Here is a 22,986-nt window from a genome sequence, read left to right on the forward strand (position 1 = left end):
TGAGTCTTGTTCCCCAGAGACCTTAAAAATAATAATGGAAGAAAAAGATATCATTTTATTTTAAAAACTTCATATATGGCAAAAGGGATAAAACAAAATAAAAAGTACCTTTAACCATATACATATTTAAAGCACACTCTAAATGCAACTGAGAAACTGTTTTAGCAGGAGTGCCTTTTATTTAGCCAGCTGACATCATGTTGATTCTGACTGGTTAACGTGCTCAGCTGCTAACAGAGAAGTTGGGGGCACCTCGGAAAAAAGGCCTGGTAATCTACTTCTGAAAAATCAGCCATTGAAAGCAGCATGGAATATCATTCTACTGTGAAACACATCGTGTCACCACGAGTCAGAATCGACTCGATGGCAACTGGTTTCTTACCTTTTATTTAAGAACACATCAACTCTACTGTCCCCCAAAATGTGCAAAACACAAGGCAAAGATCTGATCATTTTCTAAACTCCTAAACCCATTAGCAAATATCTTAGTAAAAATTTCAAAAGAGAGCAGGAAATGAGGGCAGCCTAAAAAAGGAGATTAAATAATGGTACATAACACACCAGTTCTTCCGATTTGGGGGATGATACAACCTGGTAACTATTCCGTTACTAAACCTAGTTAAGTACGCGATGTACTACATGGCAAACAATACTTTTTGGCTCATCCTGGATGAAAAGAAGTGCTGGCTGGAACATCATTTCAATAGGAAAACCTCTATGAAGCTTCTAACACACTGGCATAAAAGATCTGCTCTGTACCTGTCTCTGTTCTATCAATGAACTGAACAACTTGGTGACTGCATGGTTAGCAGATCAGATTTTTCAAAAGCCAATTAACGCATAACCTTTAAATTAAAAAGAAACGACTCATCCCACTTCTCTCTCTCTTTGGAGAAAACGTAAAATCAGCAGCAATGTTCTATATTTTAGCAGATGGAAAAAGTGTTGGGCTGGCTAAGAGAGGATGACATAACCCTCTGTGAGCTTGCTGGAGAGAGAGCCAGATACCGCGGCGTTTGGACTCTGCCAGCAGACAGATGTGGTGGCCGTCCAAACCCCTGTTAATGAACAGTCAGAGAGCTGAAGTCACATTGCTGGTTACTTGGAAAATCCTTAACATTTTCAAAAAAATAAAAAGCTTTTCAAACCTGTCAGTGAGGTAGGCTGTTAATGGAAATTGGCCTGGCATCTGCATGCTGCCCACACTTTTTATTTCACATACCTTAACTCATTCAATAACTTGAACTCACACAGCCACTTCAGCCACAACCAAGCCCCCACAGAGGAAAGAGAAAAAATAGTATATGATCTTTCGCTTTGAAGAAATGACCTCATCACTAGTGTTTATGTATTTTTAAAGTTTTATAATGCTATATTAGTTCCTACTCCTAAATTGGAGTATTTCATTTCCTTCCCAAATTTCCTTTAGGAAAATCAGCGTCTGAATTCAAGGACACTGTGTTACGCATCATAGGTTTCACCACGCTGAGAGTGGAGCATAACTTATGACTAGGTTTGTTGCTGCCAAGATCTGGTAGTTGTCAGGGAATTACTCACTCAGAAGAAATGCAGCAAGCAGAAAGTTTGTCCACTGAAATTCTATGATAATAAAGAATTATTACAAATTTAGATGACATGGAAAATTACAACTCAGAATAACACACAGGCGGCCAAAGATTAGCCTCAGTAGCCCTGGACACAACCACACCATTGATTTGCGTAGATTTCTTTTGGAGGCCAGGTCTCCAATCTACACAAAAGTAGACCTTGCTGGTCTCTTACCATCAGGAAAGACTGTTGCCCTACCTCACGCAGTTCAGTGATTTCACTCTTTCCCATAGTTTATAAACAACTATGCACTAAGGAACAGTCACAGTTCTTAATATTTACAAATGGTACTGCTTGACCTATAAATAGAAAAAACAAACCCCTACAGCTTTTATTCAAGCTAAACCTGGCAATTTAATTCTGCCCTTGAATGAAGTATTCCAAATGAAATGAAGTCCCCTTATTTATATTTTTATACAGTGTACTTTAATATATTTACATTTTCTAAATTACTCCTCAATTGCCTCCTCAAATACTTATTAATATTTTCATGCAATTTTCCTACTGGGCGTATATGTAGGATCTACCCTAGAACACACGGACCCCTTTACATTCTGACGGGAGAGAAATGGCTTCACCCACAAATAGGAAAAATACCTGTCCTGTGGGCAAACACTTCCCATGATTAGCACAGTTGATAGGGTAAAAATGGTCAAGGATGTGCAAAACAAAGAGTGAACTCTATGTGTAAACTATGGACTTTAGTTAATAGTGTATCAACAACGGTTCATCAATTTTAATAAATGTACCACACAAATGCAAGATGTTAATAACAAAGAAATAGTATACAGAGGAATTATATGGAAACCCTGTGTACTTTGTGCACAATTTTTCTGTATGCTAAAACTGCTCTTAAAAAAAAAAAAACTATATATTTAAAAAGAAATGTTAAACATAGAGCAGCATCCTTCAAAATCAACTGTTGTTTTTTCCCTCACTTGTCCCAGTTGTGGTGGGAACACCTTCTCAGTACACCAGGTACTCACATTCAGAACATAAGCTTCTTCAACTTCCTTCCATGGTTAAAAGGGTACCTAGCTAATCCCAGGAGTCCCTGGGTGGTGCAAACAGTTAACATGCTCAGCTGATAACCAAAAGGCTAGAGCTTCGAGTCCACCCAGAGGTGCCTCGGAACGAAAGCCCGGCGATCTACTTCTGAACAATCAGCTATTGAAAACCCTACGGAGCACCGTTCTACTCTGACACTCGTGTAGTCGCCTTGGGTCAGAACTGATTCAGTGGCAACTGGCAGTGGTGCTGGTTAGCTGATGCCAAGGCCCAAAGGTGGAGCGCAGCATCTAAACAGTATTATCTCTCTGCACAATGTTACGTCTTACTATAAATACAGGGTAATTCTCAATGGATAATCCAAAACACGAAAGATGTCCCAAATAGTTGACTGCGGAAAAAAATCAGCATTTGTATAACTATTTTACCCAAATGCTTAAAAAACTTATTTTGAAAATATCACACTTACACAGAAATAGACAAAACGGTATAATGAACCCCAATGTATCTACGTCCAGCTTCAACTAACCTTGACTCATCTAAACTTTATCCATTCCTCCCCAATTACTTTGAAGCAAATTCCAGATACCGTATCATTTCATCTATAAATACTTCAGTTCAGAATATTTTTACAATTAAAGAGGAGCTCAGTTCCTCCATCCCCAGCAGATAAGTGGTAGGTGAAGATATCTCCCCATGCTGAAAGAAAAAATCGCCTGACACTAAAGCTCCTTATGGATGACCAAAAATATACTTCATACAATTGAACTAATACAATTACCAAGACATAATTTTAGCAAGACTAAGTCTTTCCTTTCCTCTTTTCTCCTCTAGAAGGAACAGGTGTCAAAAGACACAGTGGTTGGCCTCTTTCCACATCCTACTGTCTTCATGATCAAAACGGCTCTGAACGCATCTCAGGTCACATAATAGTGTGAATCTTTGCCACACAGTAACTGTGTCCCATCTGAAATACACTAAATACCTACGACTCACTGATCATGACATGGTGCAATGTGGGGTTTTAGATCTGTGTTCAAATGAGGGCTCAGCCACTTATTAGCTGTGAGACTTTAGCTAAAATCACAAGCCTCCATTTCCTCATCTGAAAAAAGAATAGCACTGTCTCTGGGGGTTGTTCTGGGAATTAGAAATAGTATGTGTAAAGCATCTAGGGTGCTTGGAAGAAGCCTATCTATAGCTTTAGATACAAGTCCAAACCAATAAAATGTCCTACTTCTGAAGCCCAGTTAGTCCAGACTTCAGAATGGCGTAAAGACCCAGATCCACATGTACTTTCAGTTGGTCATAAATTGTTGTTGTTCGGTGCTATCGAGTCGGTTCTAACCCATAGTGACCCTATGTACAACAGAACGACGAAACACTGCCCGGTCCTGCACCATCCTCACAATTGTTGCTACGCTTCAGGCCACTGTTGCAGCCACTGTGTCAATCCATCTTATTGAGGGTTTTCCTCTTTTTTGCTGACCCTTTACTTTACCAAGCATGATGTCATAAATAGCCTGACAAAATTCTCAGTGAATTTAAATCAAAAGAATACTTTTTGTGCTAAGACACATGTGGACCCCATTTAGTAGGACAAACAGCACCCTTCCTAACATTCATCGGAATTGCAGGTATACTTCTACAAAGCGTGGAAATAACTTTTACTACTAACAGTTCATCTTCTATAGAAAACAGTCAGTTGCTCCCTCAGATGATACTGACTCCTAAATCTTGAATTCCCGGCCAGCACTCTGCTGATGTGCAAATACATACCTCAGCTAACAGCTCATTCCAACTGCATATTCCACAAAGAGCTCACACATGCCCAGAACAGAAGTCTTTTTTTTTTCCCTGGAAACCTCTTCCTCCTGTTTGGGTTAATAGTACCAAGCCAGGCATTTGGGGTTCATCTTAGACTAGGCCCTCCTCTTATCCCTCACATCAAGTGGGTTCCACAGTTCTGATGGCTTCTCTCTCTTTTTAAACCAGCCTCCTTCCACTCCAGTTCACACAGCTTTGGTCAAAGGCCTCATCACCCTACCTAACCTCCTGGCAACCATCACTATCCATCTCACCCCATCCTCTACATTCTTGCTAGAGTTGTTTTCAGACTGATACATGATCATGAGTCCCTGCTTGAAGTGCCCACTGACTCCACTGCCTACAGGAAAAAGTAGCAATTCCACAGCCTGAGCTACATGATCCTGCTTCTGCTATTTTTCTCTTTCCAAATGCCCCTTCAGCCTTCTAAATTAACTCAAGTTTCACTCCCTCCAGGAAGCCTTTTCTAATTCCCCCCGGTAGCGCTGAATCTCTCCTCTTTTAGCTTCTTGGGACCTGACACTGCAATTATTAAATATCTATTTCACTCCGAGCTCCTGGGGAGAGGTACCTTGTATTACTCATCTCTGTATCTCTAGTGGTAGCTCTGGTTAAGAGATCAGCTGCTAACCAAAAGGTCAGCAGTTCAAATCCACCAGCCGCTCCTTGGAAACCCTATGGGGCAGTTCTACTCTATCCTATAGGGTCAGTACGAGATGGAATTGATTCGACGGCAATGGGCTTGGTATCCCTAGTGGCGTCTCTGGGTGGTGCAAATGGTTAACGTGCTCCACTACTAGAGCCCACACAGAGGCACCTTGGCAAAGGCCTGGCAGCCAACTTTCAAAAAATTCGCTGTTGGAAACCCTATGGAGCATAGTTGTACTCTGACACACATGAGGTCGCCATAAGCCAGAAATCAACCTGATAGCAACTGGTTTGGTATCCTCAGTAACTAGCACAAAGCAGCCTCGATAAATAATCTGTTGGCTGCATGAACTCTAACACGAGCATAACTTTACCACAAACCCCAAAGAGTAGCAACTCCCCCTCACAAAATTCCCCATAATAATGAAAATGCAAAATCCCATTTGTTTAAAATTCTAGCGTAAATAAAAAAGGAAAAGGAAGAAGTGATGGAGTGAGGTTCAGATCTAAAATAAAGGGAAAAGTGGGCTCTCTCATTCCCTGTATCAATTAGAGCTTTAGATACACAGGTTACATTGATACAATTTGTCCTGAATGTCCTGATGAATAAATGTTTATAAACTAAGAAACTGTGAAAAATTGCTAGCTAACGTTAGGCTTGCGCACTCCAGGTTTATAAAGTAGTGTATAGTGCATCTGATAGGGCTCAAAATGCCTGGATTTAAATTCTGATTCCAAATTTGTGACCTTGGGCAAATCACTTAAACTCTAGAAGCCTTAGTTCTCTCATCAATAGAATGGTGATAATAACAGTTCTTATCTTATGGGTTTCTTGTGAGGATTAAATGAAACTATGTACATAGAGGTTACCACAGTGCTTGGCATCCGGTTAGTGTTAATAATTACTACCTATCCAATTTTAGCAATTAAGTGCAGGGTTTCTCCACTGCCACACTACTGACTTTTTGGGTCAGATAATGCTTCGTAGCGGGGGGGTCTGTCCTATGCACTGTAACATGTCGACCACTGTCTCTGGCCTCTACCCAGTAGATGTCAGGAGCAATCCCTGCCCAGTTGTGACAAACAAAAATGTCTCCAGACATTGCCAAATGACCCCTGGTGGGTAAAATCATCCTCCCTCTCAATACTGAGAATATCTAATCCAGGATAATACTGTACTGGATGAAATGGAGCCCTGGTCGTTGCAGTGGTTATGGGCTCCGCTGCTAACCAAAAGGTCAGCAATTCGAATGAATCCACCAGGCAGTCCTTGGAAACCCTATGGGGCAGTTGTACTCGGTCCTATAGGGTCGCTATGAGTTGGCATCAACTCATCGGCAACATTTTTTGAAATTTTTTGGTGATGAAGTAAGACTGACTTCTGAAGCCTCAAAACCCAAAAAAACCAAGCCCACTGCCATCGAGTTGATTCCGACTCATAGCGATCCTACAGGACAGAGTAGAACTGCCCCATAGAGATTCCAAGGAGTGCCTGGCGGATTCGAACTGCCAACCTTTTGGTTAGCAGCCGTAGCACTTAACCACTATGCCACCAGGGTTTCCCTGAAGCCTCAAGACAGGCTAAATCAGTCAGTTATTGCATATTTACTATCATGACTGCAACCAAGAGTGGTGGGTTGGATGTCTTCAGCTTCTTTGAGGGCCATCTCATACTACCTACAACAGCAAAGCACAGATCTTTTTTAAGTCTTAACAACTTTTTCAAGAAATTAATATGCTCCTGTTTAGGTATCAAAAGAAGGCAGGAAAAATGAAAGTAAACTAAGGCTATGCCAAAATAAAATGGTGATTAAGCCTATATTGGAGGTTATTCATGCAGTCAGCAAACATAATTACTGAGAGTCTCCTCTGTGCTAACTACTAGGGAAACCAAACCAGTTGAGGGTTTTCAAATATAAACAGCATACCAATTCAAACATCAAGGCACAATTATTTTAGGAAAAATAAGAGTGGATCTGCTATTTTATTTGAGCCTGAGCACTAATATGGCAGAAATTGCTAGCCGTCTACCAGAGTCCATTTCTTCCCCTTGGACACATGGCATCATTACATTTTCTAGCCTCCCTCCCAGTTATCCTTGGTCATGTGACATAAGATTTTTGCCAGCAGAATGTGAGTGGAAGTGATGTGGGCCACCTCCATCTCTCTCTCTCTCTCTGTTTTTTCTTTTTAATAAATGAAGCCATGAGGGCTCAGAGAGGTTAAGTAGCTTGCTCTAGGTCACACAGCCAGTGAGTGGTAGAATTGCTATCAGTGTCCAGGCCTGACCTGGTCTTAATCAGGTTGCTATAACAACACCTGGGTAGTTTTGTGTACAAGGTTTTCAAAATCCACAGAAAGGGAAGGAAAATTTCAGAAGAACTGAAAATGCAAAGTCCTAAAAGTGGAGACTAAAACAATTTGCATGGTAAGGGCAAATCCAACTTTTCCAAGGATGCCTCTGACAATACTCTGCAAAATCAGGATGCCATTCGCTCTTGGAAAATTTGTGTCCTCTTAATAAAAAATAATAGGCACTGGCAAATTTGAAAATTCCTTTCCTGCCTTTTGGAGAGCTGGGTGCACCGAATTCTGACACATTTATCTGCTGATATCTGGTGACTTCACCATTCTGGTGGAATTTCAAAGAACATTAACTCAGTTATTTAAAAACATACTTCCAAGTTTCTTCCTTAACAACTTAACCTTCCATTTGCAATTGTTTTAGAAAAATGCCGGGATTTAGAAACGGCCAAATAACTGTTTTCATAGACATTATTTTATTCTATTCATAGTGACCTCAACAGTCTCCTCCCCAGAACAACCACAACATCGCCAAAACAACAAGACAACAAACAACACCCCTCTCACAACTTGGATAACATTGTACTGTTAACCCTTTCCGGGGACGAGGGGGAAGTCGTGCATCAATACCAGTGGAAGACCACGGGTGCTAGTACAGAACTTTCAATTTGATTTGGGGACATTAGCAAAATACATAGTTGCAACCACTATTCATTATACGAGAAGCAATGTTCATTTTTTTCCACTACAAGAAAAAAAAAATCCCTATGATGTAGCCTTTCACTCTAACACGGCTTCGCTTATTTCCAAAAGGAAAAATATATTCAGAAGTATACTGACATATCCTAAAAGGAGGTGGTATTTAAAAAGTTTGCACCAAAACGGGAGCAGTGGAATTTCGCACTGGGTACCGGAAATAGAGCATAATTAGCAGAGATGGGGAATGCGCTTCACAGGGAGGCCGGAACGCAGAGAGGGATACGAGGTGGAGCCTCGGAAAGCTGCCCGGAGCCGGCGGTGGCTTCGGACCGCTGCCGGCAGTTCTGGTTTGTGCATCAGCCGCTGCGGGTTGCGCGCTTACCTCGCAGCCCGCGAGCCAGCCTCTTGGCCCAGGCCACTCGGGGCGGCTGCCCGTCCATTGGGAGGTGGCGATGCAGAGGGTCCCCGCCGCCGTCTGGGCTGGGGCACGGCGGGCCCTGGTCCTCGCGCCGGCGCCGCCTCCCGCTCGGGTGGCCCCCGCCGTGGTAGCCCCCCAGCGCCCGGCCCCCGGCGCTCACGGAGCTCACGGCCGAGGAGGTGACCGACCTCCGGCTGCCTGGGCGCCACTCCACGTCCATCTCCACCACCATTCCCCCTTCTTCTCCTTCCACCTCCTCTTCCTCCTCGTCCTCCTCGTCTTCCTCGGCCTCGAAGCCCGGGTTGTCTCGGCTCCACGCCTGCCTCGAACACGACGAGAGCGGAGGAGAAGGGGAGGCCGAGGCTCCGGCCGGGGGGTCCCGCGCAGCCGCCTGCCGGATGCGCTCCATCTCGATCTCCAGGCCCCTCTGCTGACGGAGGCCACCCGGGGCGGCAAGGCCGGCACCCACGGCCGCGCTGCCCGCCATCAGCCGGCCCGGGCCAGCCGTTCGGGGCGCCGGAGGCCGCTGCGTGTCCCCGGGCGGCTGCGGCTGCACCCGGCTGGAGTTCACCATCGCGCTCACCGGCGCCCGGCGCTACCCGCGGCAGGAGCCATGTTCTTTTCTTCCCGGGGCTCGCCGCCTCCTGCACCCCGCCCCCGACCGCCCCGCATTCCCGCGGCCCTCGCCCGCCCCCTCGGCCCGCCTCCCCTCGCCTCGCCTGGCCTCGCCCAGCCGCTCCGGCGCGCGGCTAGGGGAGGCGCAAGGATGCCGCCCCCGCAGCGGGCGCGCTTGGCGAGCGGCGCCCAGGCCCGCGTTCCAATTGGAGTCCGAGCCCGGGCGCGGGCGCCCGCGTTCCAGTCGGATGGAAGGGCTTGGGAAGGAAGGGATTCACCGACCCGCCCACTCGCCTGCCTGCGAGGAAAGGGCTCCTGGAGCCGTCGTTGTCTGCCTGACTGAGATAATGCGAGGGTTTAACCGCTAGCGACTTGTGCCTTGATTTACCAAAGTGCAGAGAGAAAGAAGAAACCCTTCGTGGGATAATGTGAATTAGCGAAATCCAGAGTGAGCTGAAGCCTCCAGCACTGGCAAAGAAATCTTTGCTTTGGAAACTAGTATGCTGACTTCTTTTGCCTCCGTCGGTCTTTCTTTCCCTGATTCGGCTGCGTTTTGGATGGTTTCATCACTCTTGGTTTGGTTCCTCTCTCCACACGTATCGGGGATCTCAAGGATTGAGCATTGGGCCTCTCAGATCTGCTGGCGTCCCCAGCCTGACCTCATTACACCGTCACCACCACCCCGTGGCCGGCACGAGCTTCTAAGTAACAGAATCTTGCACCAGACCCCAGGTCCAGGACTTTATTTACAGAACACATCGGCATTTATGCTGTGCAGTTGTCTCAGACTTAACCTGTCTAAACTAAATATATTCTTTTGAACCTGCTTCACTTCCTGTAACCCCAGTTGAGGAGTCCAGGTTTATGTCATCACTGTGCTCCTCACTTCCCAAGTTACACTGTCGTCTCTCCTACACCTCACCTTCAACAAATCTTGTTACTTTTTTCCCACAAATGTCTCTCTATAAGACCTCTCCTTCTCATTCCTGTTGTCAGGGGTTGAGTGTCATTTTTGCTTTTGAACACTTTAAAGACGTCTTTTGCAGCGGATTTGCTCACTTCAATATGTCCTTTGATTTTTTTTTTTAATTGTACTTTAGATGAAGGTTTACAGAACAAATTAGTTTCTCATCAAACAGGTAGTACATACATCATTCTATGACATTGGTTAACAACCCCACGACATGTCAACACTCTCCCTTCTGGACGTTGGGATCCTTGTTACCAGCTTTCCTGTTCCCTCCTGCCTTCTAGTCCTTGCCCCAGGGGTAGTGCGCCCCTTTAGTATTGTTTTGTTCCATGGGCCTGTTCAGTCTTTGGCTGAAAGGTGTACCTCCGGAATGACCTCATTACTGAGCTGAAGGGGTGTCCGGAGGCCATACTCTCAGGGTTTCTCCAGTCTCTGTCAGGCCAGCAAGCCTGCTCTTTCTTTTCAAGTTAGAATTTTGTTCTACATTTTTCTCCAGCTCTGTCTGGGACCCTTTGTTACAGTCCTTGTCAGAGCAGTCAGTGGTGGTAGCCAGGCACCATCTAGTTTTACTGGACTCAGTCTGGTGGAGGCTGTGGTAGATATGGTCCATTAGTCCTTTTGACTAATCTTTTCCTTGTATCTTTAGTTTTCTTCATTCTTTCTTGCTCCACTGAGACCAGTGGAGCGTTCTGGATGGCCGCTCACAGGCTTTTAAGACTCCAGATGCTACTCACTAAAGTAGAAAGTAGATGCAACAATAAAGAGCAACGATGAATCTGTGAAACATCTCATAACATGGATAAATTTGGAGGACATTGTGCTGAGTGAAATAAGTCAATCACAAAAGGACAAATATTGTATGAGACCACTACTGTAAATACTCATGAAAAGGTTTACATATAAAAAGAAACAATCTTTGGTGGTTATGAAGGAGGGGATGGGTGGGGATGGAAAAACACTTAATAGATAAGTGGAAACTTTGGTGAAGGGTAAGAGTACACAGCACTTGGGAAGCCAGCACAAGCTGTGTAAGGCAAGGTCTTGGTAGCTCAGTAGACACATCCAAACTCCCTGAGGGACCAAACTGCTGGTCTGAGGGCTGTGGGGACCCTGATCTCAGGGACTATCTAGCTCATTTGGCATATGGTAGTTTATAAAGAATATGTTGTACATTCTACTTTGGTGAGTAGCATCTAGGGTCTTAAAAGCCTGTGAGCAGCCATCTAGGATACTTCACTGGTCTCACCTCTTCAGGAGCAAGGAAGAATGAAGACAACTAAAGATGCAAGGGAAAGATTAGTCCAAAGGACTAATGGACCACATCTACCATGGCCTCTACCAGACTGAGTCCAGTGCAACTACATGGTACCCAGCTACCACCACTGACTCTTCTGACAGCGATCACAATAGAAGGTCCCAGACAGGGCTGGAGAAAAAAGTAGAACAAAATTCTAACTCAAAAAGAAAGAGGAGGCTTGCTGGCCTGACAGAGACTGGAGAAACCCTGAGAATATGGCCTCCGGACACCCTTTCAGCTCAGTAATGAGGTCACTCCTGAGGTTCACCCTTCAGTCAAAGATTGAACAGGTCCATGGAACAAAACAAGACTAAAGGGGTGCATCAGCCCCAGGGAAGGGACTGGAAGGCAGGAGGGAACAGGGAAGTTGGTAATAGGAAACCCAGGGTTGAAAAGTTGAGAGTGTTGACATGTTGTGGAGTTGTTAACCAATGTCACAGAACAATGTGTGTACTACCTGTTTGATGAGAAACTAGTTTGTTCTGTAAGACTTCATCTAAAGTACAATTAAAGAAAAAAAATGTAGAGTGTAGAATATGTTCTTTATAAACTATGGTATGACAGTTAAGCTAGATGTTCCCTGAGACCATAGTCCTCACAGCCCTCAGCCTAGAATTTCGGTACCTCCGGGAGTTTGGATGTGTCTATGGAGCTACCATGACCTTGTCTTGTACAGGATGTGCTGCCTTCCCCGGTGTATTGTACTGTCTTACCTCCACCAGTTTCCACTTTTCTATTGTCCGTTAAGTGTTTTTCCATCCCCACCCCTCCCCCTCCTTGTAACCATCAAAGATTGTTTCTTTTTGTATGTAACCCTTTTCATTAGTTTTTATAGTAGTGGTCACATACAATATTTGTCCTTTTGCAATTGACTTATTTCACTCAGCATAATGTCCTCCAGGTTCATCCATGTTATGATATGCTTCACAGATTCATCATTGTTCTTCATCATTGCTTGGTACTCTATTGTGTGTGTGTACCACAGTTTGTTTATCCATTCATCTGTTGCTGGGCATCTAGGCTGTTTCCATCTTTTTGCTGTTGTGAACAATGCTGCAGCGAACATGGGTGTGCATATGTCTATTTGTGTGACGACTCATTTCTCTAGGATATATTCCTAGGAGTGGGATTGCTGCATTACATGGTATTTCTATTTCTGGCTTTCTAAGGGAGCACCATATCGTTTTCCAAAATGCTTGTGTCATTTTGCATTCCCACCAGCAGTGCATTAAGAGCTCCGATCGCCCTGCAGCCTCTTCAGCATTTGCTTTTTTCCTATTTTATTGATTGGTGTCAGTAATGCCGGGTGAGATGGTATCTCATTGTGGTTTTGATTTGCATTTCTCTAATGGCTAGAGATTGTGAGCGTTTACTTATGTATCTGTTGGCCGCTTGAAAGTCTTCTTTGGTGAACTGTCTGTTCATTTCCTTTGCCCATTTTTTAATTGGATTTTCTTGTAGATTTTAGAAATTAGACCTTTGTCTGATTTGTAATAGCCATTTTTTTTTCCCCAGTCTGTAGGTTCTCTTTTTACTCTTTTGGTGAGGTCTTTTGATGAGCAAAAGTGTTTAATTTTTAGATGATCCCACTTATCTGGCTTATCCTCTGGAGCTTATGTGTTGTTGGTTGTGGATTGTATCCTGTTAATGCCATTTATTGGGGTCTCTAGCATTGATCCTATTTCATTCTTCTATGAACTTCATTGGTTTTGGCTTTATATTTAGGTCGTTGATCCATTTTGAGTTAGTTTTTGTGTATGGGGTGAGGTATGGGACCTGTTTCATTGTTTTGCAGATGGACATCCAGTTTTGCCAGCATCATTTGTTAAAAAGACTGTCCTTTCCCCATTTGATGGACTTTGGGCCCTTGCCAAAGATCAGGTGACCATAGGTGGATGGATTCACATCTGGGTTCTGAATTCTGTTCCATTGGTCAATGTATCTGTCATTGTACCAGTACCAGGCTGTTTTGACTACCATAGCTGTATAGTAGGTTCTGAGGTCAGGCAGTGCGAGTCCTCCTATTTTATTCTTCTTCTTCAATAGTGCTTTACTTATCCCAGGCTTCTTCCCTTTCCATATAAAATTAATGATAAGTTTTTCCATCTCTTTAAAGAATGTTGGTCCTTTGATTTCTTGACTGCTGCTTTTGTGGGTGTTGATTGTGGATCCAAGTAAAATGAAATCGTGGACAACTTCAGTCTTTTCTCCATTTATCATGATGTTGCTTTATTGGTCCAGTTGTGAGGATTTTTGTTTTATGTTGAGGTGTAATCCATACTGAAGGCTGTAGGCTTTGATTTTCATCAGTAAGTGCTTCAAGTCCTCTTCACTTTCAGCAACCAAGGTTGTGTCATCTGCATAATGCAGGTTGTTAATGAGTTTTCCTCCAATCCTAATGCCCATTCTTCTTCATATAGTCCAGCTTCTCGGATTATTTGCTCAGCATACAGATTGAATAAGTATGGTGAAAGACACACACTTTCCCTGATTTTAAACAATGCAGTATCCCCTCGTTCTGTTCAAACAACTGCCTCTTGGTCTATGTACAGGTTCCACATGAGCACAATTAAGTGTTCTGGAATTCCCATTCTTCTCAATGTTGTCCATAATTTGTTATGATCCACACAGTCACATGCCTTTGTGTAGTCAAAAAAAAAAAAACAACAAAAAAACAGGTAAACATCTTTCTGGTATCCTCTGCTTTCAGCCAAGAGCCGTCTGACATCAGCAATGATATCCGTCATTCCATGTCCTCTCTTGAATCCAGCTTGAACTTTGGGCAGTTCCCTGTCGATGTACTATGCATAATAAACAACATCATTGTTTTAGTTAGAATGTACAAACAAAACAAAATATTATTTGGAGATATCAGTCATGGAGTTATTATCTCATTGGAGAGGCATATATCTGAATCTAAATAACAATGTTGTGTGCTGTTGAGTTGATTCCAACTCAAATTGACCCTATAGGACAAGGTAGAACTGCCCCATAGGGTTTCGTAGGCTATACTCTTTATAAAAAAAAAAAATTTTTTTTTTTTTTTTTACTCTTTACGGGAGCAAATCACCTGGTCTTTTCTCTGGGGGGTTTGGACCACCAACCCATTGGTTAGCAGCCCAGTGCTGTAACAATTGTGTCACCAGGGCTCCTTTAAATAACAATAGAGGGGAAAATATAATTTTGTATAAGTCAATAACAAAGGCTTTCACCACAAGAGTAGGTTCGCAAGAGAGATTACAGGCTGAAGTGAGTGAGGAAGGTAGGCAAGGTCATATCATGGAAGGCCTCAGGTCCATGACAAAAAAACACAGACTCTATTCTGTAGTTGTTAATATAAATAATAATAATAAGCATTTTTTAAGTGTAAATTATTTAAAACAGAACCTGGCAACATTCTTCCTGAGGATGTACCTTTATCCCCCCCCAAATTCAGATTGATTGAAAACATTTCCACAGGTACATAATTCAAAATTAGATGCATGCTTACCTGAAATTTTAGTTAGAAATCATCACCAAAAAAAAGTGATTAAAAAAAAAAAATACAGGGCAATATTTGTTTAATATAATTTGGATAACATTTAGCCCATTGCCTCTTAAATCTTATATTCCAGGAGTTTCACCATTAATTTCAATCTTTGTCTTCAGAAACCCTCCACCAGCCATCCAAAATGCTTCTTGCTCTAATACCTACCCATTCTTTTTGGTTACTGATATTCCTTTTATGATTTTTTCCTCAGCATCTTTTTAGAACTGTCAGCTTTTATTCAAGCAGGCGCCAAGGCTATAAATTTCTCTCCCTACCCATGGAATTCCTTCCTTTAGTACCCATTTTAAAACTCTACTCCTCATAAGAAGTTTTCCCCTTTTTAGTTAAAAGTGAGGTGCACAAACTTGTATTTTCTTCACCTGATTGGCACAATTGCGTTGTCATATCAAAATTTTCAGTGACCTATAGGGTCCAAAATATAGTGTGGGATAACATCGCTGGGATGCTATTTGGTTTTATTTCATCTGTGTAGTAGGTTCTTCGGGGAACACGCTATATGAACCCCACCTCTTAGTGCCACAGTGTACATTCAGCGAAGCCATTTGACACAGCAACCTTAAAAAGATCCAGTCTAATTTCATACTTAATATTCTCCACAACTCTAACTTCTGTATCATTAGAATGGTCTGTTTGTTTCCTGTTTTGCTTTCATTTTCCAGTGTGAATTGGTGAAACAAGAGCTGAAGTTAGTCCTGCAGTCTCGACCTTCAAAAGGAAATCCAAGAGGAGTTTCCGGCATGTGTGACATTGCTTAGCAATCCACCCAAACAAACATGTTTCTCCTTCAATTTTTTCCCCTAATCCTTATTTGTTCAAGAACTTAGTAAAGAAATTTTTTTACCACTTGACATCTGAAATCATTGGAAGAAAATTTGGTGTTTTGGGTTTTATCAGAACTGCTAACTATAGTAAAACTTCTACTTTATTTTGTTTCTCATTTTTCTGCTCTAGTAATGCAAGGCTAGGGTTTGAGATCTTCTTTTTCACGATTTGGATTAGCCTGAATGTGTCCTGCTTCTGTGGGGGTTATCTTGGCACCACTGTTGGCTGGCACTGTGATCTTGATGACCTAACCTCTCTGTCTCAGTTTCCTTCTCTGAATAATGGGGTTAGGTACCCGCCTTACAGATCTCCCACAGAATTCTTATTGAAGGTATAATGAGGGAATATTAATAAATTCATCAAACATTTACTGAGTACCCACTAGATGCCAGGTGCCACGTTGGATTCTGGGGAAACAAAGATAAGACATGACCCCTATCTTCATGTGGCTCAAGTCTTGTAAATAGACTGCGTGGAAACACTCCCAAGCCCTTTCCTGTACCTCGTAAAGATTTACGAATCTTTTGAATTGAGACATTATCTGCTCCAGGAACTTTCCACACTCACAATCCCTGACCTTATATTGAAAATACATGTTAACATAGTTGTCTCCCTGCATAGAATGTAGGCTCCAGGAAAGGCAGGGGCCCTGGCTTATTTGGTTTGTTGTTTAACTGCTCAGCAGCCATTCTCCTTTCTTAGGTAATGGTAGGCAAGTGTATTCATTTCCCAGGGCTGCTATAACCAAATACCACACACTGGGTGCTTTATAAGAACAAAAATTTATTGTCTCACACTTCTAGAGGACAGGAGTCTAAATTCAGTGCGTCGGCAGGGCCATGATCTCTCTGTCCCCTCTGGGGAAAGATTCTTCCTGGTCCCTTCCAGCTTCCGGTTGACCCAGGCATTTATTGGTGTCCTCGGCTTGTAGATGCACCTTCACCTGCCTAACTTCTGTGCGTGCGTGTCTGTCTCTTCTTCTTTTATGAGGACACCACTCATATTGCGTTAGGATCCACCCTACTCCACTATGACCTCATGGTAACTGATAATATTTTCAAAGACTGTCTCCAAACAGGGTCATGTTCACAGGTACCAGAGGTTCAAACCCAAACCAAGCCCATTGCTGTCAAGTCGATTCTGATTCATAGTGACCCTGTAGGACAGAGTAGAACTGCCCCATAGAGTTTCCAAGGAGCACCTGATGAGTTCCAACCACTAACCTTTTGGTTAGCAGCCATAGCACTAAATCACTATGTCACTGGGGTTTAGGACTTCAACATAAATTTTGGGGGGATATAATTCAATCTATAACACCAAGTTTTATTGGGGAACCACACTTCCCCATTTGTGTCCATGTGCGCCTACCATGCGCTGACACCACTGTTAGCTCCCAGGTGGTGGGTGGGTTGCAGGCTGGGCCAATCAGAGCACCACATCTTCCTGGCCCCTGTGACTGGTGTTTAAGAATGGACCTGAGATCCAGTTATGCTCAATTAAAATCAGACCAGATTTGTTCAAGTTGTTGTAAAAGAAAAGCTTTTCTTCTCACTATATTTGAGGCTGTATAGATGTAAGCTTAGACACGCTGGCAGCCGAAATGTTGACACTCAGAGGAACAATGGAGCCAACTATATATATATATATTAAAAAATATACATATATATATATGTATATATATATATAAAAAAAAAACCCACTGCCGTCGAGTCGATTCCGACTCATAGCGACCCTATAGGACAGAGTAGAACTGCCCCATAGAGTTTCCAAGGAGCACCTGGTGGATTTGAACTGCCGACCTCTTGGTTAGCAGTCGTAACACTTAACCACTACGCCACCACGGTTTCCATATATGTACATATATATGTGTATATATATGTGTGTATATATATTGTGAAAACTGGAAGAATGCTAAAATTGAAAGAGTAGTTACGCTTGAGTTGCCATACTATTCAAGAATATTGTGAAATATATATTTGTCATTTTTCATGGCATGTTTTTGTCAGGTAAAAAGATATTTCTCATCTATGTCTTTTTCTAAGTTCAAAAGAATTTTGAACAAGGGAGACTGAGGGAGGCTTTTCTTTTAACCCACTTAAATGTATCCACTAGGATGCAGTTGGTCAAAAGCTTTCAATCCAACTGTACTCTCACGAGGCTAGATTTTCCAAAAAGATATTCATGATGCTGGTTGTACAATATTGTGAATATAACTAATGCCACTGCATTGTGTACTTAAAAAGGGTTAAAATAGTAAAAAAAGAGAAAGGATATCAGAATTTTTTCAAATGCCTTTTGATACCAACGTAAATGAGGCTTGTAGCATTCCCAGATCTACCAAACTTTACAGATTACCTGTTTTTTGTCTATTTTACACAATCTTGGAGTTCCGAGGTGGTGCAGTTAACACATTAAGCTGCTAATGAAAAATTTGTAGGTTCAAGTCCACTCAGATGCACCACAGAAGAAAGGCCTGGTAACCTACTTCTAGAAAAAGCAGCCATTGAAAGCCTTATGGAACACAGTTAGACTCTGGACACACATGGGGTTGCCAGGAGTTGGAATTGACTCGATGGTAGCTTTTTTTTTTTTTTTAAGCACAATCTTATATATAATCAAGATGTGAAAGAAGTTGTCCTGGCTTACCAGAAGCTTGTAATCGGCATGGAAAGACAAGCTATAAAAAGATAAACCAATTAACCAACAAGAGCTTTAAGGTACTTATTTGGGAAGTTTTATTTGTGTGTGTGTGTGTGTGTGTGTGTGTTTAATGTGGATTCTGTAGTCTAACTCCCAAAGATTCTCATCACTATGGCTTAGGTGGGTCCTAGATCTCTGTATGTGATGAAAGCAGATCAAAGAGGTGGAGGAAGACTAGGTTCTCATTTGAGCCCCTGGACTCAGCACTACTTGAAGTTGAATCTGCTTCTTGGACATTTCATGAGCTCAAAAAAAATTTCCACCACAGTCCTTATATAGAAGATGCTATACAAACACATAGTTGGGTCCTTTGTCTGAGCTAAGTAGGCCCGTTAGGTGATGGGGTGGCTGGCTTGGGCCCCCACTCTGCAGAGGTTAGGAGATTAGGGACTGCAGGGTATGCTTAACCCTGCTTTTATTTTCTGAATGAAAATTCAGAATAAAAATTTTGGAATTTTTGTTAGAAACAATATTCCAAAGAGCATTATGAAAATGTCTTTTCCATTCTCTTAGTAGTATTTTTTGAAGAGAAGTTCTTAATTTTAATAATGTTCAATTTATGAACTTTTCTATTATGGATTATGCTTTTGGTGTCATATCTAAGAAATCTCTGCTTCATCCAAGGCCATCAAATGTTTCTCCCGTATTTTTTTCTAAAGTTTTGTAATTTTAGGCTTTACATTTAGGCATATGACCCATTTTAAGATAATTTTTGTGTATGGCTCAAGGTATGCATCAAATGGATCGAGATTCTTTTCTTTTTTGTGTGTGTATGGATATACGTACAATTTTTCCAGCACCATTGGACGAAAAAAATATCCTTTCTCTGCTGAATTCCTTTTGCACCTTTGTCGAAAATCCATTGACAGTGTGAGCCCATATCTACACTCTGTTCTGTCCCCTTGATATAAGTGTTTATTCTTTTACTAAAACCAAAATGCCTTGGTTACTGTATCTTTCCTCATATTCTTGCAAACTGGCTGTTTAAGATATCTAAAAAAAATTTTAACTTTAATTGTTTAATTTTATTTGATTATTATTTCTTTACTTTGGTCTTTTACTCCTTACTTTGGGCTGAGCCATAAAGGGTTACTCATCAATTTATCACAAAGTATTAGTGAGCTTTTTTGAGTTTTTCTGTGAATGATATTTAGAAATCATTTACAGGTGTAAATTTTAATGTCAACCCCCAATTTTTTATAATTTGCTTTTTTTTAAAGAAAAAAATGTATATATAATTGTACTTTAGGTTTACAGAACAAACTAGCTTCTCATTAAACAGTTAGTACACATATTGTTTTGTGACCTTGGTTAACAACCCCACAACATGTTAACACTCTCCCTTCTCGGCCTTAGATTTCCTATTGCCAGTTTTCTTGTCCCCTCCAGCCTTCTAGTCCTTGCCCCTGGGGTGGTGGTGTGCTCCGTCAGTCTCGTTTTGTTTTACAGGCCGTCTAATCTTTGGCTGAAGGATGAACCTCAGGAGTGACTTCATTACTGAGCCAAAGGATGTCTAGGGGCTAAACTCTTGGGGTTTCTCCAGTCTCTGTCAGGCCAATAAGTCTGGTCTTTTTTTTTTGTGAGTTAGAATTTTGCTCTACGTTTTTCTCCAACTCTGTCCAGGACCCTCGATTGTGATCCCTGTCAGAGCAGTCCGTGGTGGTAGCTGGGCACCATCTAGTTGTACTGGACTCAGTCTGGTGGAGGCTGTGGTAGTGGTCAACCATCAATTTTTTTTTTTTTTAAATAATTTTTCTTGTGCTTTAAGTGAAAGTTTACAAATCAAGTCAGTCTCTCACATATAAACTTACATACACCCTACTACATACTCCCACTTGCTCTCCCCCTAATGAGTCAGCCCACTCCCTCCTCCCAGTCTCTCCTTTCGTGACCTTTTTGCCAGTTTCTAAACCCCTCTACCCTCCCATCTCCCCTCTAGACAGGAGATGCCAACATAGTCTCAAGTGTCCACCTGACACAAGTAGCTCATTCCTCAACGGCATCTCTCTCCAACCCATTGTCCAGTCCAATCCATGTCTGATGAGTTGTCTTCAGGAATGGTTCCTGTCCTGGGCCAATAGAAGGTTTGGGGACCATGACTGCCAGGATTCTTCTAGTCTTAGTCAGACTAGTAAGTCTGGTCTTTTTACGGTAATTTGGGGTCTGCACCCCACTGCTCTCCTGCTCCCGCAGGGGTTCTCTGTTGTGTTCCCTGTCAGGGCAGTCATCGGTTGTGGCCAGGTACCATCTAGTTCTTCTGGTCTCAGGATGATGTAAGTCTCTAGTTCATGTGGCCCTTTCTGTCTCTTGGGCTCATAATTACCTCGTGGCCTTGGTGTTCTTCCTTCTTCTTTGATCCAGGTGGTTTGAGACGCATGGGTGCATCTTAGATGGCCGCTTGTTAGCATTTAAGACCCCAGACACCACACTTCGAAGTGGGATGCAGAATGTTTTCTTAATAGAATTTATTTTGCCAACTGACTTAGATTTCCCCTGAAGTCATAGTCCCCAAACCCCCACCCTTGCTCCGCTGACCTTTGGAGCATTCAGTTTATTCAGGAAGCTTCTTTGCTTTTGGTCCAGTCCAGTTGAGCTGACCTTCCCTGTATTGACTGTTGTCCTTCTCTTCACCTAAAGTAGTTCTTACTTACTATCTAATCAGTAAATAACCTTCTCCCACCCTCCCTCCCTCCCTGCTCTCATAACCACAAAAGAATGTGTTCTTCTCAGTTTAAACTATTTCTCAAGTTCTTTTAATAGTGGTCTTATACAATATTTGTTCTTCTGCATCTAATTTCACTCAGCATAATGGCTTCCAGATTCCTCCATGTTATGCAATGTTTCACAGATTCATCATTGTTCTTTATTGATGCGTAGTATTCCATTGTGTGAATATACCATAATTTATTTACCCATTCATCCGTTGATGGACAACTTGGTTGCTTCCAGCTTTTTGCTATTGTAAACAGTGCTGCAATAAACGTGGGTGTGCATATATCTGTTCGTGTAAAGGCTCTTATTTCTCTAGGATATATTCCGAGGAGTGGCATTTCTGGGCTGTATGGTAGTTCTATTTCTAACTTTTTATGGAAATGCCAGATCGATTTCCAAAGTGGTTGTACCATTTTACATTCCCACCAACAGTGTATAAGTGTTCTAATCTCTCCACAGCCTCTCCAACATTTATTATTTTGGATTAATTCCAGCCTTGCTGGAGTGAGATGGAATCTCATTGTAGTTTTAATTTGCATTTCTCTGATGGCTAACGATCAAGAGCATTTTCTCACGTATCTGTTAGCTGCCTGAATATCTTCTTTAGTGAAGTAAGTGTTCATATCCTTTGCCCAATTTTTAATCGGGTTGTTTGTCTTTTTGAACCACCAATTTTTTAAACAAAGCAAGTCAAATCTTTTTTTAATTTAACGATTTTTCAATTTCCTTTGACTTTCCTGAAAGATGAGGATTTTAGCAAATGTATAAGTGTTACCAACAAACTATTGATAAAAGTATAAAATAATAAAACTTTTAAACTGACAAAGTTCATAAACTTCCATGTCGTTCTAAAACCAAAATTATAATGGTTTGTCTTAGATATATATTTAAATGTAATCAGGGCTCATGAATACTTTTTAAACATGGATTTCCCCATCCCTGAATTCTTTCCCTTGATTCAGTCCTTTCTAGATAGATTTTTCATTAAGCAGGTTTTTAAAATTTTTTTTTATTGTTGTTGTTTTTAAGAAGGACTCATTAATGCCTGATTTCTGGAATCTGTACAAAATTGAGAATGCCTTTCTATTGCCATAAATTTAAAACAAATGGGTTGGGCATAATATTGTTGGCTCAATCTTTTTTTCCATCCCTTCTTGGTATTCTGTAAACATGCCTCCACCTTTCTGTCATTAAATGTTGCTATGGGGAAGTATGAGGTCAGATTGAATTCACTGTCCCATCATCCTAAATCCTAGCAGATGACTTAATTTTTCTGCCCAAAGGTAACTTGCTTAGTGAGGTCTTTTTCCCTTCCCCCCCAATATTGCTCCAGGATATGTCTTTCTGTTGATCATTCTATGTAACTATTTTCCTGGGAAATATTGTACACTTTTAATCAGCAAATTCAAATTTTCATTTATTTTAGCAAAGTTTTCTTCTTTTATAGTCTTGAAGACTCTTCTGTTTCATTTGTTTTGTTCTCTTAATTTAGAGATGCTGTGGAGTTTATAAGAAACTTTGGTGGTACATTAGTTAAAGCAATCGACTGCTAGCCCAAAGGTCATCGATTCAAAACCATCAGCGGCTCTTTGGGAGAAAGATGTGGCAGCCTACTTCCATAGAGATTCATAGCCTCGGAAACCTTATGGGGTCACTATGAGTCGGACTCAACTTGATGACAGTGGGTTTTTGGTTTGGGTGGGGTTTATAATTAACTTTACCCAAAGAATTTGGTCTTCGTCCTTGGTTAAGACCAAAAAAACCCAAACCTACTGCTGTTGAGTCGAATTCAACTCATAGCTTACTGA

The 22,986-nt window shown here is 41.9% G+C and overlaps 1 protein-coding gene across 2 annotated transcripts in view; it reads right to left on the reverse strand.

The window, feature by feature from the left end:
- PKD2 (polycystin 2, transient receptor potential cation channel) overlaps window positions 1–9,102 on the reverse strand; it is a 58,894-nt gene extending 49,792 nt beyond the window's left edge. The window contains exons 1-2 of one of the 2 annotated variants that reach the window (XM_049885757.1): window positions 8,477–9,102; window positions 1–21 (exon numbers count right to left, since the gene is read on the reverse strand). The exon at window positions 1–21 is cut by the window's left edge and continues 93 nt beyond it. In XM_049885757.1, the coding sequence (XP_049741714.1) occupies window positions 1–21; window positions 8,477–9,086 (631 nt within the window). In that variant the 5' untranslated portion in view covers window positions 9,087–9,102. The remainder of the gene's footprint in view (window positions 22–8,476) is intronic. The other variant, XM_049885758.1, reaches the window with a different exon arrangement.
- Between the last annotated feature and the right edge of the window lie 13,884 nt (window positions 9,103–22,986).

The sequence above is a fragment of the Elephas maximus genome, chromosome 5 (assembly GCF_024166365.1).
Source record: "Elephas maximus indicus isolate mEleMax1 chromosome 5, mEleMax1 primary haplotype, whole genome shotgun sequence".
Taxonomy (NCBI): Eukaryota; Metazoa; Chordata; class Mammalia; order Proboscidea; family Elephantidae; genus Elephas; species Elephas maximus.